Raw genomic sequence first — 16,945 nt, 5'->3', positions numbered from 1 at the left:
CCTCCTTAGCAGCAGCCTCCACCCTCCTCATCCTCCAACAGAGCTCCAGAAGGTAAGACGAGCTGCACGAGTAGAACAATAAAGAGTCACTGACGGGCATCTCTGTGGCTTTAACAGGATAAATAACAGACAGACGAAGGAGTGGGCAAAACTCGCACACTGACTTTTAGAACTTTTAAATGCCGAGTCCTCCTTTTAAAGGATAAATTCAGGGTTTTCGTTGTTTTTTTTGCTCATGATACGCATTCCTCCAGTCTTTTATTCATATTGTTATGTTTCTCTTCTTTGAAGTTTGGTGTTTAATGAGAAAATAAACTTAGATTCAGAGAGGAAATGTGCCAAGTGTTGGTGCAAGGAGACAAATTTCACTGACAGCTGAAGGAGCATGGAGATGTTTAACTCGCACAGTGATGATTGTTCAGTTAGTCTGTTTCTGTGACATCATCAGAGTCATAATTTCAAACATTCTGCATGCTGGGATTTTCCTAACCTTACAGATGATGTACAGTAATAACTCCAAGTGTTACCATTTGATGTTTGTGCTACTTTCTGTCCAATCACAGACGTCCAACTGTGTTTTTTTTTCTTTCAGGTCTTTGTCAGGCGATTGGTTCCCTCCAACATGCTGTGCCCACTGCTCTTCCTGTCTGCATTCATTGTACTGGCAGGTAAGCATGCACCGCAGCTACTTTAAAAGTATCCTTACTAGGGATGGGTACCGGTGCACCGGTTCTGACATAAACGGTAGTAACCAGACCAAAAAGCAGCGCACATTTCGGTGCTTTATTTCGGTGCTTTTTTTTCCTGAGCTGTGATACACTTTAGATTCTAGCCAATCATTTTACGTTTCCGAGGATAGTAGGCGGGTCCAGGTACGTACGTTCTTTTAGAGCAGAGCTACAGATTAAAAATGTCCAAGGTGAAGCGTTCAAAAGTCTGGCTGTACTTCACAGCAAAATATGCAAACTCAGCAGCAACAAGTGCTTTAAGCTGATACTGTGATACTGTGCAAAGGAGGCAACACCTCGAATCTGATGAAACACCTGGCGACGCATAGCGTTTTTTTAAAAGCCGAGAAATGCGCCGTATTTGATGGCAGCAGCAGCCGAGAGGAGAGTCCTGGCCCCTAGCCCTGCCAGTGTAGCAGAAATGATGAGGATGATGATGCAGCAGCAGCCGTTCTTCTCTGCGTGAGTAGCTTAATGTTGTTCGTGTGTAGTTTACGTTGAGTAGGCTAACCACGTTATTACATTAATGCATGTAAGGTGAACTAGCAAACATCATCATAGCTACATGCGGCTGTCTTCTTGTTTGAATACTCTTGAATACAGATACTCCCTTCACCCTGGCCAAAAAGGCTAAAATGACCAAAGAAAAAGTGGGAAACCTCACTCATGTCATTGCCTGGCCCTATTTGGTTCATAACAGACAGAAAGAACATTACCTTAAAAAGGTACAAGAGGTTTTTGGACAAAGTTGGTGTTTTTTCCATTGTTTAAGCACTGCTTCCAGCCAAGAGTGATACCATACATGCCCCATAGCTGCAGAAAAGGCTAACATTGTTGTCTTTTTACAAAAAACAGCTGAACATGAGAGGTTTTTGGACCAATTTTGTGTTCTCCATTCTTTAAGCACCGGTTTGAGCACCGTTTGAGCACCGGCACCGTTTCAAAAGTACCGATTTGGCACCGGTATCGGATAAAACCTAAACGATACCCATCCCTAATCCTTACTAGACTTGAGTATTTGGTGATTAGTATTCAGGAACTGATAATCAGAGACTGAGGAACAAAGACCAAATGACCTGAAGTGAGGAGGGACAGTGAAGGCCATTTGAAGTGCTGATAATCTGACAAACATGGACAGATTTTCCTGGGATCCTTGCTTTCATATCTTTATTTTAGAATAAACAATCATACAAACAAACAAGCATTTTTAAAGAGTTCAAGGGATGTAGATCTCTGTCATCCGCCCATCCATCAATCTGATGGTTCATTAATTACATTCAACACGACTCCCTGAACTCTTTCAAACGCCCTGTCTTGTCTTTTAGTTTCTATGATTTTCTCGTGGAAGGTTTGGCGCGTTTGACAATGCTATGGTCTTTTTTGCATTGAAAACACTGAGCTCTACTAACATTTTGCTCACATTTAACATGTTTGTGTCCTTCAGGGTCCAGACACACTAAATATAGTTTTGGTTCTATGTGGAAGAAATTATTTCCTGTTTTCTGTTCACATTCAATTTAACTCACTCATCTTAAACTTTTCACGTAATAACTGAACATTTCAAGTCCTGTTTTTTGTTAATATTGAGTTATTTTCGTGGCATTTTGAACTAATAAGACTCAGACAAATTATAACCCCTAGTCCTGATCCTAAACTTGAGTTACTAAATTGAAATTTAAAGACAATAAACCAAAAGTGTAACTTGCAGATAACTGACAGCATTTTTTTCAGTGGCAGAAACAAGCTTCCATATTTACTGGATGCAGGAAGATAAAACTGTACCATGGGGAAAATATGGATCGCTACACACAAAAATAGCAGTGTGTGTGTGAAGAGAAAGGCACTGTAGAGAAATATATAGTACTAAAAGTTTATACTTCAAGCACTTCAGTTAGTAAAACTGAAAAATGTTTAACAAGGTCACCAATACAAATATCTGCTCTCTTTTAGAATAATATATTAATGCTTATAAAACAGAAAAGATGTGTTAAGATATCTGCAGCCAGCCAGGAGAAAATCAGCAAATAAAGTTGAGAATCTTTTTTTTTTCTTAACTGATACTCAGAGAAATACAAAAACATTACTTTGAGTTTGATTCCATAAAAAGTGACAAAAACATTAGCGTCCATCGTGCGTGGGAAGAAAACTTCTTTTTACAGCGAAAAAAACCCCCTAAACTTCCAAGCAAGCACCGAGTAGCTACCACGTAATGGGAATCTCACAGAGAAACTCGCGGATTCTTCAACTGACCGCGGCACACCTGCACCAGGGTAAACCTCCGCCTACCCTCAGTCCTGCTTCACAGGTGAAAATAGAGCAAAAGGACCGCTGAGTCTTTGATTTTATTTATTTTCTGCTGTGTTTTACTTGCATCTATTTGAAAGAGTGAGTGTAAACACAAAATAATATTTTATTTTATGTGCTGGAATGTGCAGAAAATAGGTTTAAATGTTAAACTAATTTATTCAAGTCAGAGAATGTTGCATATAATTTAAGTTTTGCTTGATGCAAAAAGTTAAAAGATTAAAACTAATAAAACAAGCTTTAAAAAGAGACTTTTCCATTTGATTACATTTTGTATGATGGATTATGCAGAAAAAGTAGAATTGGGCTGAAAGATCTATCACTTTATCACCTCTTCAGGTTGTAAATCGTGTTTTTAAAAAGTAACTAAGTAACTAAGTAATTAATTACTTTTGAAAATAAGTAATCAGTAAAGTAACGGCATTATTTTTTGGGGAGGTAATCAGTAGTTACTGATTACTTTTTTCAAGTAACTTGACCAACACTGCTCGCCATACAGAGGTCCGAGGGATCTCCCAGAAATGGCCAAGCTCATTTCTGGAGAATAGGTGACTGATCTCTTACCCAGTGCAGGTTAGGTTTGCAGTATTAGTTACCATCATGATATGCCCCAGTCACACTTTCACAGGACAGGAAACCCAGCGTAAATAAGATTGAATCCACACTTTTAAGCTTAAATTTCAAAACTTACATTTAACTACTGATTTTATCTACTGTTCTGTTTTTATCTGTTTTGATTTTATATACTGTTTTGTTTGTTTGTTTGTTTGTTTGTTTGTTTGTTTTATTAGTTTCAGGTTGGCCATTCTTGTATTTTGCTCGTTTGTGTTGTTGTGTTTGCACATCTCTGTTGCTTGTGGGGCTCGCACACAAGAATTTCACTCGCATGTGCTGTGCCAGTGTGCCTGCACATGTGATGTGACAATAAAAAGTGATTTGATTTGATTTGATTTGTTAATTAGTTAGTTAGTTTATTTGCTTGTTTTAATCAATTTTAAATCATGCTTTTTATTTTTTTTTTGTTTCTAATGTCTCTGTAAAGCACTTTGAATCACCTTGTTGTTGAATTGTGCTATACAAATAAACTTGCCTTGCCTTGCCTTGCCTTGAATCCTGCTTCGTAGTGGACCTCCAGTCTTTGCATTTGGAGTTTTTTCCCTGTCCATATCTGTCTGTTACTGGTTTTTCAGCTTCACCCTGATTATCTGTGAGTCCCTGTCATGTATTTCATACATTTTGTTTTACTTTGTTTTAGCCTCACTGGCACTCTGAATGTTATCAACTCAACATATTCAGATCAAAACAGCTCTCATTCTCTTTTCCAAACACTGCATAGCTGATCTATACGATGCAATATCTGAAGTTACAACATAGTAACCTTTCTGTACTTTAGTGTTTAGGCCTGTCGTGAGAGTACATGTTAATGTACTACCGTAACATAGATAAGACTTCATAAGTCCCCATATATCCATCAACCCTATTTCTTTAGCAAAATAATTTGAATAGTTGTTTTACACCAGCTATGAGACTGATCATGACCTATCCGGCTGTCCATCGCTGCATCGAGTATGCTCTGCTATTACAAATGAGAGTGTAAAGTGAGTAAGTAATAAAAAAGTTAAGTCTACTATACCCATCCATATAAGTTCCCCAAGTTTAACTTGTAATCTACCCTCCTTTTCCAAGATTTTGGCAACTTGTACGAATACTTTGTTTCTACAAACGCGTGAATGTGAACCTTTGTTTGTCCTAACAGCTAACAAGCTGCAGCTCACACCTCTCACGTGTGTCTGTGTCTTCAGGTGCTCAGCAACAGTCAGTCACTCAAGCTTCAGTGGTGGACATCAGCTCATGTCCCATCACATATTATGGACAGAAGTACGAGAAGCTCTATGTGAGTAGGATGAAGCCTGATGTTTTAGCAGAGCTTTATGTGTTGTTGCTGTTTAATCTCCACCTGTAGCAGAGATGATGTTTGCAGACTGAGTGAAGAGTTCAGAGATCAGCGTCTTATTAATGTCCTCTGCAGTGATGCTGAGTATGTAACCATCACCTGATGCAGCTTCCTGAAGAAGAGCGAGAGCTCTGACTGAAACCTGAGCACCAACAGTTCAGCTGTACATGACAGAAAAACCCACAAAATATTTTGCTATTTGATTTGTTGTGTCTCTGATTTTTACAGGTGACCTTCACAAGACGAGACATTGTGATGTGTTTTGACAAGTTTTACGACCCTAGGAATGAAGGCGACTGCATCGTGGGGAGCTCACCTGACAAAAGGAGAGCAGCTTTTAATATAGTTCAAGCAGAGTCTGTTCTTGAACGTTGGGTTAAAAATAAAACACAAACAATTCAGAACAGTTTGAGATGCAGTGTGCAAATAACCATGCAGATCAGCAGTTCAAAGGTGAGTCCTGCTCTGCATCACAAAGCCTGAAGGGTGTGCCTAAAATGAATAGTTTCAATCAACACTGAAAACAAACATAAAATGAAAAATGTTTTTTTTATTTTTTAAAGGGACATTGTAGACTAATTAACATGAGTATGTCAGATGCAGCCGTACAGGCTAGTTTTCACCTGAAGGGTGAAGGAAAACCAAAGATGCAAAGGCATCTAAGCGTAGACAGGAGACAGGACCAACGCATGTGAATGGTAAAAGTAATGCATAATCATAACCAAACAAACTAAACATCAAAAGCAACTATTAAAGATTGAAAACAGAAGCACTTTAAGACAATACAGACCATGAAAACAGAGACTTGCATGGATACCACTTCAGTATATGACAACATGTTGGATTATGATCGTGTTTGTTTAAAAATCACTTTTTCTGCTATTTTTGTTGCTAGCAGAAGGATTGGTCTGATGATTGGTTATATAATCACCTGATTTAAAAACATGTGTGATGACTGTAGTTTTTATAGCATATGGAAACACTCCATTATGAAATTCAAAATGTTTTAGCAATGCAGCTCAACAGGCCCAATGTTAATGTTGTGAACCTGAGCTTTTCTAAACACTTTCAGATGAAACTTCTTCACAGTGACTGAATCTTTCCTGTTAACCTGTTTACAGATTAGCTTACACCTATTCAACTTTGGGACAGAAGCAGCTCTGAGTTTGGAAGCACATGGCACTGGTTTAGTGGCGGTGAGTCTGTGTGTATATGAACAATAACACTTTGACGTAATATGTTAAATACTTTATATTTAATGCCAACATTTGTGTCTGTTTTCAGCTTGATGTCAGTTCTTTCTGTTCTGTGATTATAACATTAGCTGTGTTTGTTTCTGTTTAGTTCTATACTCAGGTCAGTGATGTCGTAATCAACAAAGTAGAGGTTAATAACATTGTTTACAAGTCTCAAAATCATACCATAGATATCAGTGGATGCAGACACTCAGGTTAGTGAATCTTAAACTCCTACCGTGACTTTGGGATTATGTAATTCTGAAAGATTTGATTGTTACTGTTTTATTTGCACTTACAGTTGGAAAACTGTTGAACTAAAGTGAAGCCTCTCTTCCCAGATACTGTGTATAAACCTGGTACTGTGGTCAACTCTGACCCACAAATCTGCTCCAGTGTCACCTGTTCTGAGACTGCAACCCTCCAGACCTCTGGTTGTGGTCCATTGGAGCATTGTCAAGGCAACGGCATGTAAATATTTTCTCTTCATATTTTGTTACTAAAAGGTTCTACAGTGAAATAACTTAAGAAATAGAGGGTCCCCTGGGGTAACCTTCTTTGGCAGCAACTCATGGTGATGTTTGTGGTTGGTTGCCTTTGTTAGCTGTGTGTTGGACACCATGTTAGACTCCACCTGCACTGTGACCGGCCCCACTGTCATCGACGTCCACGGCCATATGAACTCCATCCAGGATCGCTGTGCATACTCTCTGTTCTCGACTCCGTCACTCCCAGACTTCCTTGTTCTGGGGAACTTCAGGGACAGACGTCGTAAAGATGTGAGCTTTTTGGACAGTGTGACGCTGCGTGTGGACGGGCATGACATTCACCTGGAACAAGGTGGGAGAGTTCAGGTAAGCGACCTACAGCCACAGTTCATGTGTCAGAGTGGAGTCTGATCCAAAGTCCTCCCTCATCCTCTGCTGTGTCTCCTCTCATCGTTCTTCTCAGGGCTGTTAGAAGCAGTTCTTTCAGAGCTGCTGAACTCAGTGGTTGTTGCTGTGAAATCAGCCTGTTTGTGTGTTTGACATGTTTCACTCAGTGTTTCCACCACTTTGTCTCTGCTGTGATGCAGCTGGACGACTCCACACTGACCCTCAGCAGCTCACCTCAGTTGGTTCATGGTGTGCAGCTCTCTAAGGACCAAACTGGAGTCACTGCCGAACTCACCAACCTCAACATCTCTGTCTTCTTTGATGGCAACACCGCACAGATCCTCTTAGAAGGTACAGAAAATAAAGTTTAAATCATGTAATGTAAACTGTAAACTGTGCTGTTATTTATTGAGCTGCTGTGTTCCTCCAGTTTGAATATTGATGCTGATCTGACTCATTCTGTCCTGATCCTGTGCAGGACCTGCTGGTTCATCTGTGGAGGGTCTGTGTGGAAACTCCAGCAGCTCTCTGAGTGACCTGAGACTCTCTGAGTACAGCTCCACCAGGTAAGACCTCATCACAAGCTCAGAGTCCCTCTGACTGCTGCTGCTGATGTTGCAGATATTCTGTTTGTATGAATGAGCCTGAACTTTGTTGTTTGTCGCCCCCTAGCTGTGAGATGCAGTACAGTGAGACTGCTGACAGCACGATCGACTGCACCAGTGTGACTGAACGGTGAGCAGACTGATCCACAAGGCAGGATCTGTTTACCCTTTGACGTAATAAAAAACATGTGTGTTGATCTGTCTTGTAAATTACATGGTACATCACATGTGACTGTAGCATAGATGGAAGATAAACACAACTGATTACAGATTATTATTTTATTGTCTTCAATTTTGTTTCTCTATCTGTGGTACAGCTGTAATCTCCTGAAGGAGGCGCCCTTCTCCTCCTGTAACACTGACATCGACCCAGAGCCCTACATAACCGCCTGCACCGACACTTTGTGTAAATATCCTGCAGTGGACGGACTCAACTGTCAGTTCCTGAAGGCCTACGCCAGAGCCTGCAGTCAACACAACCACGCTCTGGATGGCTGGACATCAAAGACCGGCTGCTGTAAGATGTTAATAAGACCTTAATAAGACGTCAGATTGTCACTGATTTCTAGAATCGATTCAATTCTGATTCGATTTGAATTGAATCGGGGAAATTTGGCCTCAGACAGTCAGAAATATTATAATTCAGATCATGCATCGGTACATTTCTATATTTTTATATCTATAAAAAGAAAGCTGACACTTGCGAGACTTTATCAAATATTGAAGATACTTATTATCTAGACGGAGGAATAATCACACGTGGGGCATCGGCTTTTATCGGAACATTCACACCAAAAGGTGACTTTGTTTATTGAACTCTCGCGTATACTCCGCAGCATAACAGGAAGCATCCTTTCAAAATAAAATCACAACAGATGACAATGAGGGCATACCTATTAACTAGCTCAACAAAACTGTTCTTGAAGTAGACTGAGAGAGAGAGAGAGAGAGAGAGAGAGAGAGAGAGAGAGCTGTGCATGAAGTGTGATTGTATCGTGGTGGAAGCAAAACAGCAAAAGTAAGAGGGAATTCACGTCGATGTTTATCAAATGTGAAGCGTAGTTTGCTGCTTCTTTTGCTGCTGGTTCAGTGAATTTTGGTTGGAGAGAGAAACCTGCAGCTTCGGAATCTAGCGCAAAAAAGCGTGGACCCGCCGAAACATCAGAATCAGCGAGCTGTCGGCTTTCAGCCCCAGTCCGTGCCGTCGGGTGAGAAAGGCAACATCTCACTGATCCTGATCCTGATCCGCGGGTCCGCGCTTTGTGTTTACGTCTTTGTGCAGAATCCGTGTACCTGCTCTCATTTACTGTTTTAGCTGTTTGGTGGTTGTTGAAATTTTGTGAGGTTTAACCTGAGATTCTGGCTTTTTGGGCAAAATAAATTTAGATTAAAAAATCGATTCAGGATTTTAATGAATCGATATCACGTTATCCAAGCTAGAATCGATTTTAATCGATAAATCACTAATCAAAACCCACCCCTATTAATAAGCTCTCCTTTGTTAAAGAACTGAACTGTGGATTTTTAGAGCTCCCATGTTTTCAGGATAATAGATGAGTGTGTTCCTCTGTAGCCTCTGAGGCCTTCTGTCAGGACAGGACCTGCAGCGATCACGAGTTCTGTGGTGAGAAGACGGTCAGTGGTGACACTCGCTGCTTTTGTCGGGCCATTTTTGCCTCCAAGTACCAAGCAAACAACTCTTTGGGTACGACAGCTGTGACATCACCATGACAACAGGGCTGAATAATGTAGGAAAGCTTCTAACTGTGATTTTTCTGACTGATATTGTGACGTTCAGGTGATGCAACGGTCTGCAAGGAGAACTCTGCTTCACTAACTCTGGTCGGTTGTCTCCTGGAGGACAAAGACATCAATTACTCTGCTTTACAGCTCAACGACCCGACCTGCAGGGGTCGGGTGGACAAGCTCACCCACATGGTGACCTTCAGCTTCAACAGCAGCAACAGATGTGGGACGGTGGTCACGGTGGGTTTCATCTCCTGCTGTTTAAGCTTTGATCTCTGTGAATTCTAAAATTTTTGGTCATCTGAAGTTTATACCAGTCAGTCAACATCTTAAACAGTATCAGATGTTAAAGATGAAACAATGAAGAACTTGCTTAGTATCTGATTATGTGACCCTGCAGACCAACAACAGCTACATCATCTATAAGAACACCATCAGGAGCCAGAATTACTCTGACGTCATCACTCGCAAAGACCAAGTCCAGATCGACTTCTCCTGTGTTTACAGTCAGCCGAACATCAACACTGCAACCTTCAGAATCAGAGACTGGTTTGTAGTGGCTGCTAGGTATTGTTTGAATATTTGTTAAAATGTGGGCATTGCTAACAGTGCAAGTATTTTAAGATGTTGGGATTAGGGCTGCTCGATTATGGCAAAAATGATAATCACGATTATTTTCACTGAAATTGAGATCTCGATTATTTGACGATATTTATTTAACCCTTACGACCTACTATAGAACCAAGTCCGCCAGAGCTTATATTATTTTTTTACATGTTGTAGTGCCATTTGTGGGAGCATTTCAAGTTGCTATACAACTATTATAGCCCATATTTTAATAATATGTATGCATTAAGTCCATAGTAACTACATTAATTGCAAAAAAGTGCAATAAACTACAAAAAAAAATTGAAAATCATTTTTGTTTTTTTTACATATATTTCTACTTGGAGAAATTTAAGAGGTTTATCCCTCAAAACTTTAAATACAAAAAAGTTGCAAAAAATAGTTTACAACAACAGGAAATTTATTTTGAGTGTCTTCATAGTTTTATTTTGGAGATACACCAATTTTTATATACTGCAGGAAAAACGAAAAAACAATCCTAGCATGTGCATCAAAATAAACTATTTCCAGCAGTGCAATTCGAGTTCTAAGCATCCCAGAAACTATTCAGAAAAGTCAAACATGACCAGTATAGGCTTTTAAGCCCTACAAGTAAAAAACTACATTTTCCGCGAAAATGACGTCATTTCCGGTTTCGGGCAGGAAATGGCGGACATGCGATAGTTCCCGCTGACGTCTGTTTCACTGTGGGAAGTGTTACGAACAGCTGATCGGATCGGCAAAGCGTGTTTCTGGAATATTATGTTTTTGTTCCTGCAAGCGCTTTTTATGCAATTTTTGCAAAGCTTTATGTGGAAGGAAACCGTGACCGAGGACAAGCTGATGGAATAAGATGTAAGTACAACTCCTCTGGTTTCATATGCAAAAAAAACTTATTGCGCTAGCTTACACGGCTCAGGGTTCTTCAGGGATTTAAAAATAGTTACACAAAACGGAGCGTGCTGCTCTGACCGGATTTAAAGGGTAAACAATGACTTTAAAAAATAATATAAAATAGTGTGCAATACCACTGAAGTTTTTTTTAACCTCTCTTTTCAACCAACGGCAGTCACTCTCCTCTCCAAATAACTTCTGCTTAGCTTTCCGAGCTTCCCTCGGGTCCTCTTAATCAGCGGTCTCCACCCTTTTTTGCGCCACGGACCGGTTTATGCCCGACAATATTTTCACGGACCGGCCTTTAAGGGTAAATGAGGGAGGGGCTAATAATCGGCTCAGTCATTTTTAATGATCGTTGAAAGCCCAGATCGTAATCGTGATTAAAATTCGATTAATTGAGCAGCCCTAGTTGGGATTGTTGTTAACAACAGTGTAAATGTGTGCATTCTGCAGGTCCGTTGCACAGTGCATCACATCTGGAGCTTGGAATTACACTCTGACTATCAAGGCCTACACTGATGCCGGCCGCACACAACTTGTGGAGTGGAACAGTGAATTGCAGTTGAACGAGAAAATCTGGATGGTGTTGAAGACCGATGGCTTGGATGGAAGCATGGTCAGTGTGGTGACCGACTCCTGCTGGGCAACTGACAAGGCATCACCCACCAGCAGTCCAAGACATGATCTGATCATTAACGGGTGAGAGAAACTCAGAGGTGGTGGTTGCTCGCTGCTGCTCAGAGATTAATTCAACTCCTTTTGATCACTCTCATGGACTCCTGAACAAAGTTTATTTTCCTGCTTATGAACAGCTGTGCAAACCCTGCTGACCCGACGGTGCAGGTGGAGGAAAACGGACTGGCAACCTCCACTTACTTCTCCTTCAACATGTTCCGGTTCACTGGGGGCTCTAGTGACATCTTCCTTCACTGCCAACTCCACCTGTGTCCCAAACAGGGGAACAACTGCATCCCGGTACGCAAATGTTCATAGAAAGATATACCAAATCTGGCCATCTTTTCTGATTTCATGAGACATTGCTCTGCACATAGACATTTCTCTTCAGTGTGCAAATGTTCAAGCACTGAAGCGCATTATTTACTGTTCCTTATCCATAGTGTCTTTTGCTATTGATGTCCAAATAGCTTCTAGATGTCCACAGAGAATTGGTTTGCATAAAATGAGCTGTCTTTGAATACATTAAATCTCAAATCTGCTCAACAGAACTGAAGTCTGACCTTTCGCTTCGCCATTTCATCAGGTCCAGAACTTCACATTCTTTTTTCTTGGTCAAATAGTGTCTGCACAGCTTTGACTTATGATTGGGGTCAATGTCTTGTTGGTATATGAACTAGAGCTGGGCGATATGAGATTTTTTCATATCACGATTAGAGATGGACCGATCCGATATTACGTATCGGTATCGGTCCGATACTGACCAAAATTACTGGATCGGATATCGGAGAAAAATAAAAAATGTAATCCGATCCATTAAATATCACGAAAGCACCTCACAAAACTTGCAACACGCCGTAACTCACCTCAGAACGTTAGCACGTCGGAGCAGTATGCATCACGTGATAGAGCGGCTGTGGCATGCGGGACCTGTCGGTGGTCTGGATAGCATTTGGAGCTTCGCTAGCAACCCGGCATTTCATCTCCGACAAAGTTATCCCGAGAGAAGTAAAGCAAGTGTGTAAGTCCATCTCTGAATGTTTGTAAAGCATTCCTGCGTTAAGCTTAACAAACGACTGCCTCTTCTTGCTGCTACTTCAATCATGAAACTGCTTAACGATCAGCTGATCGGCTTTTCTGTCGCGAGTCCGTGTCTCTAGTTTGCTTTTGGCCCACTTTGCACCAGAAAGAGGAAACCAGCGGCTGAACAACAGCAGCACGTTTAAGCTTGATCAGCTGTTGTTAGAATGTATTTAATATTACTTTCTACTCCAGGATCTTTTTCTACGTAGCTGACGGCTGGTAACTGTGCAGGGGCGGATCTAGCAAAGTTTAGCCAGGGGGGCCGATAGGGCATTAACAGGGAAAAGGGGGCACAAAGACATACTTTTCTTTCTTATTCTCATTTAAAATGTCTAGCTTTTAATAAATAATTATCTGACACCCAAAGTTTTAATTTGATGCAAAATGAATAGAAGTCCATTATTGTATATAGTAACTATTAAGTCTAATATATATACCCTAGTAAGCTATAGTACTTTTTCCTTTGGGAAGGTACCATCTGTGCAGTCTGCAATTCTGTTGAAGAAAGATGTTGAATCTATTTAATATTTCTTGAAAAATAATTGATTTCTGTGCATTTTTTTTCACACTGCATCAAATTAAGGTTGATTACGTCGATTAAGCATCATGAGGTGGAGCGTGGGGGGTGGTTCCCTATTTTTTATTTATTTATTTTTGTTGTTGCTGGGAGTTGGAACCCTATTAGTTAGGTTGCTTAATATTTATGCTAAGTACTCTTTAAAATACCAGAATAGCGAGGATGGTGTAGGTTTAAGTTTATTAGATTGATCAGTATTGCTGAACTATGAAATATTTTTTTTTGCATACAGGTATAACAGAATAGCTTTAGTGTAGTTGTTGTTTTAAACTTGAGTATGAACTTATACAAAATGCAGCAAGATATTTAAAAACAGTTTTGTTGATTAAAAAACACTATATCGGATTCATATCGGTATCGGCAGATATCCAAATTTATGATATCGGTATCGGACATAAAAAAGTGGTATCATGCCATCTCTAATCACGATATGTTTTTTTCATTTCAGGCGATAACGATATCTATCACGATATAAGCCAAATAACTATTTGTAAGATTTAAATGTGCCGTTGCTCACAAGTAAAATGTGAAATAATCAGCAGCTTGTTTTTATTTAAATATTTATTTCCCATAATAAGTTCAACAGGGTAGATGTACTTAAGGAACATGAGACTTTTTCAGATAAATAAAGGCAAATATTGCAAACTACACAAAAGGCAGCCGCTAAAGCGTTTAAGTTTCAAAATAGAACAAACAAAACAGACTAAATTGTCAATTCCACTTAGAAACAAAATGTTAATTCTAAAAATAAATCTTAGTTTGTTTTACAGAAGAACAGACAAAACTGACTAACTTTTGTCAATATCAAATAAACTGAGAACTAAAAGGAAATTCTCAATCTCTCCTTGTTGTATAGCTGAGCTTTTCAAACAGTTTTAACAGTTACTTTAGTCTGACAAAAGCCGAATGACGAATTAGCGCTTCCAGTCAGAGACTGAGGCTACATCCACACGTACACGGGTATTTTTGAAAACGGAGATTTTCCGTTTTCGTTTTAAAAAATAATCCCGTCCACACATAAAGGGAGAAATGAAGGAAAACGCTGCTATGAACATGCCAAAGCAGCAGGTGGTGCTAGATTCCTAACCGTGCAGAAATGTTGGCCAATCAGAAGTCTAGAAGCCTCGGTGGGAAAAAGTAAACAAAGCTGGGGCATAGAAGCAGACCCGAGTCGTATGTGTGGACGGACAGTAACTGTGTATATGTAAGCATTTAAACACTGCAGAGTAGAATTAACAGTAACAGTATTGTAGAAATTCATTTCACTGAAACAATAACGTGGCGCACAGTGTGACGCATGCACCAGTTTATTGTATTTCCAGACTTGCTTTCGGCACAATTTACAGTGCATGCTACTCTGTTTTTTGTCAGACTTGAAATAGCCGAAATACCTTCACCCTACGGAACTTCTTTGGCTCTTCCGTTCGACAATCTCTCCGGCATTGGAACCATCATCTGTTTTCTCTTCGGTCACGCTCGGTTGATTTTTCTAGTCGGCACACTCATTTCCTCCATTACGCGCTGGCTCCATTACCCGCTGGCTGCTTCCCAAACAAACACACGTGCGGCTTGGCACTTGTGCTGTACGTAACAAGTCACGCGACGTGACGCTGCGGCTGTGATTGGTTCGGCTCTGCGCTACTTAATTTGGATTGGCTGACCTTTATTTTTTTTTTTTTGTATTTATTTTTTTTTAAGAGGACAAGAGCGGCGAGGTCTATCGCGATAGCTTAATTTCTCTATCGAGTAAAAGTTATATCGCGATACATATCGTTATCGTTCTATCGCCCAGCTCTAATATGAACCCACGACTAATCAGCTCCGGTCCAGAAGAGACTCCATAATGCACTAAAATGTTGTGGTAGACTTTCTTGTCCATGACACCATAGATTTTTTTCCTAATTTGCCCGAGCTGTTAGATATGGGTGCAGTGCATCAAGCATTAACCCTTTAAAGGCGGTCGGAGCAGCAACGCTCCGTTTTGCGTAACTATTCTTAAATCCCTGTAGAACCGGAACCATGTAAGCTAGCACAATAATTTTGTTTCGCATATGAAACCGGAGGGGTTGTACTTACATCTTATGCCATCAGCTTGTGCTAGGTCACGGTTTCCTTCCACATATAGCTTTGCAAAAATTGCATAAAAAGTGCTTGCAGGAACAAAAATGTAATATTCCAGAAACACACTTTGCCAATCCGATCAGCTGTTCGTAACACTTCCTACATTGAAATAGACGTCAGCGCGAACAATCGCATGTCCGCCATTACCTGCCCGAAACCGGAAGTGACGTCATTTTCGCGGAAAATGTAGTTTTTTACTTGTAGGCCTTAAAAGCCTATACTGGTGTTTTTAAAAGTCATGTTTGACTTTATGCTTTTCTGAATAGTTTCTGTGATGCTTAGAACTCAAATTGCGCTGCTTTAAATAGTTTATTTTGATGCACATGCTGTTTTCTTTGCAAATTTGCATTATAGGATTGTTTTTCAATTTTTCTGCAGTATATAAAAATTGGTGTATCTCAAAAATAAAACTATGAAGACACTCAAATTAAATTTCCTGTGGTTGTAAACTATTTTTGCAACTTTTTTGTATTTAAAGTTTTGAGGGATAAACCTCTTAAATTTCTCCAAGTAGAAATATATGTAAAAAAACAAAACAAAAACGATGTTCAATTTTTCTGTAGTTTATTGCACTTTTTTGCAATTTATGTGGTTAATATGGATTTAATGCATAAATATTATTAAAATTTGGGCTATAACAGTTGTATTGATGTATAGCAACTTGAAATGCTCCCAAAAATGGCACTACAGCATGTAAAAATATAAAGTAAGCTTTGGCGGCCTTGGTTCTATGATAGGTCTTAAAGGGTTAAAAGGTTCTTCAGCTTTTGAAAATGCTGTTTCTGATGCTGTTCATTGTTATCACCGGAATTCATCATTTTTAAAAGATGAATCGACCCATATATAATAGATGCTGATCGACTTTCAGAGACTACTATCATCAGATTCAATAAAAATGTTATAATTGGAGGGTTTTGACACAAAAGATGAAATGTTTGCTGTCAGTGGCTTCAGTCCTAAATGAATGGATCACTCTTGGTTTTGTAAAGCCTGGACTTTGTCTTTAACTTCCAGACGTGTAACACACCTGCTCGGGTACGCAGATCTGCCAGTTTGACATATGAACCTGAAGCTCCAGCCTTCATCAGCGTGTCCTGGACTTATTAGGTAAGGTACAATCGGCTTTTGTGATTTACCATCATATATGTTATGTGGTGATTGCTGAAGAGAACAGTGAAGTTTAAGTAAGAAATTCAGAAAGAGGAAAAATGCCTGAGGAAACCTCACTGGTGGAGGTGGAAAGAGACATTACAGATATGTTAGCAATTTTTACTGGAGTTAAGTTTTCTGCCCACCTAAACTGATGGGTTTGTATTTCCAACTTTGCCTGATAAGCTGTTGAGTGAATAAAATGTCCTAGTTTATACAGTGGTTCAAAAAGGTGTTTCCCCCCTTCCTGATTTGCTATTTCCTTTGTAGATTTGTCACACTTAAATGTTTCAGATCATCAAAAGAATTTAAATTTAAAATTTTAAGAGGAAAAAACCTACATGGCCCTGTGTGAAAAAGTGATCGCTCCCTTAAACCTTATAACTGGTC

At 39.8% G+C, this 16,945-nt stretch overlaps 1 protein-coding gene across 1 annotated transcript; it reads left to right on the top strand.

Moving 5' to 3' along the window:
- Positions 1 to 622: 622 nt before the first annotated feature.
- On the top strand, positions 623 to 16,513 carry LOC146635374 (alpha-tectorin-like). The gene is made up of 17 exons (XM_085350537.1): positions 623 to 668; positions 4,835 to 4,926; positions 5,215 to 5,439; positions 6,108 to 6,182; positions 6,331 to 6,436; positions 6,563 to 6,692; positions 6,826 to 7,075; positions 7,297 to 7,447; positions 7,575 to 7,662; positions 7,769 to 7,831; positions 8,019 to 8,218; positions 9,275 to 9,406; positions 9,500 to 9,687; positions 9,848 to 9,996; positions 11,404 to 11,649; positions 11,763 to 11,925; positions 16,421 to 16,513. The coding sequence occupies exons 1-17, from the start codon at positions 623 to 625 to the stop codon at positions 16,511 to 16,513; spliced, it is 2,397 nt and encodes a 798-aa protein (XP_085206663.1).
- The last annotated feature ends 432 nt before the right edge of the window (positions 16,514 to 16,945 follow it).

This window comes from Diplotaxodon limnothrissa, linkage group LG3 (genome assembly GCF_057381915.1).
Source record: "Diplotaxodon limnothrissa isolate DT_005_m linkage group LG3, D_limnothrissa_male_GT1.1, whole genome shotgun sequence".
Classification (NCBI taxonomy): Eukaryota; Metazoa; Chordata; class Actinopteri; order Cichliformes; family Cichlidae; genus Diplotaxodon; species Diplotaxodon limnothrissa.
The sequence above is the reverse complement of the archived record's forward strand: the minus strand, read 5'-3'. Positions and strand labels throughout refer to the sequence as shown.

Excerpts from the sequence above, each read along its gene's own strand:
- LOC146635374 (XM_085350537.1), top strand. The coding sequence starts at position 623 with ATGCTGTGCCCACTGCTCTTCCTGTCTGCATTCATTGTACTGGCAG. Across the intron at positions 5,440-6,107 it reads TGCAGATCAGCAGTTCAAAG|ATTAGCTTACACCTATTCAA; the intron begins GTGAGTCCTGCT and ends ACCTGTTTACAG. Across the intron at positions 7,832-8,018 it reads TGCACCAGTGTGACTGAACG|CTGTAATCTCCTGAAGGAGG; the intron begins GTGAGCAGACTG and ends TCTGTGGTACAG.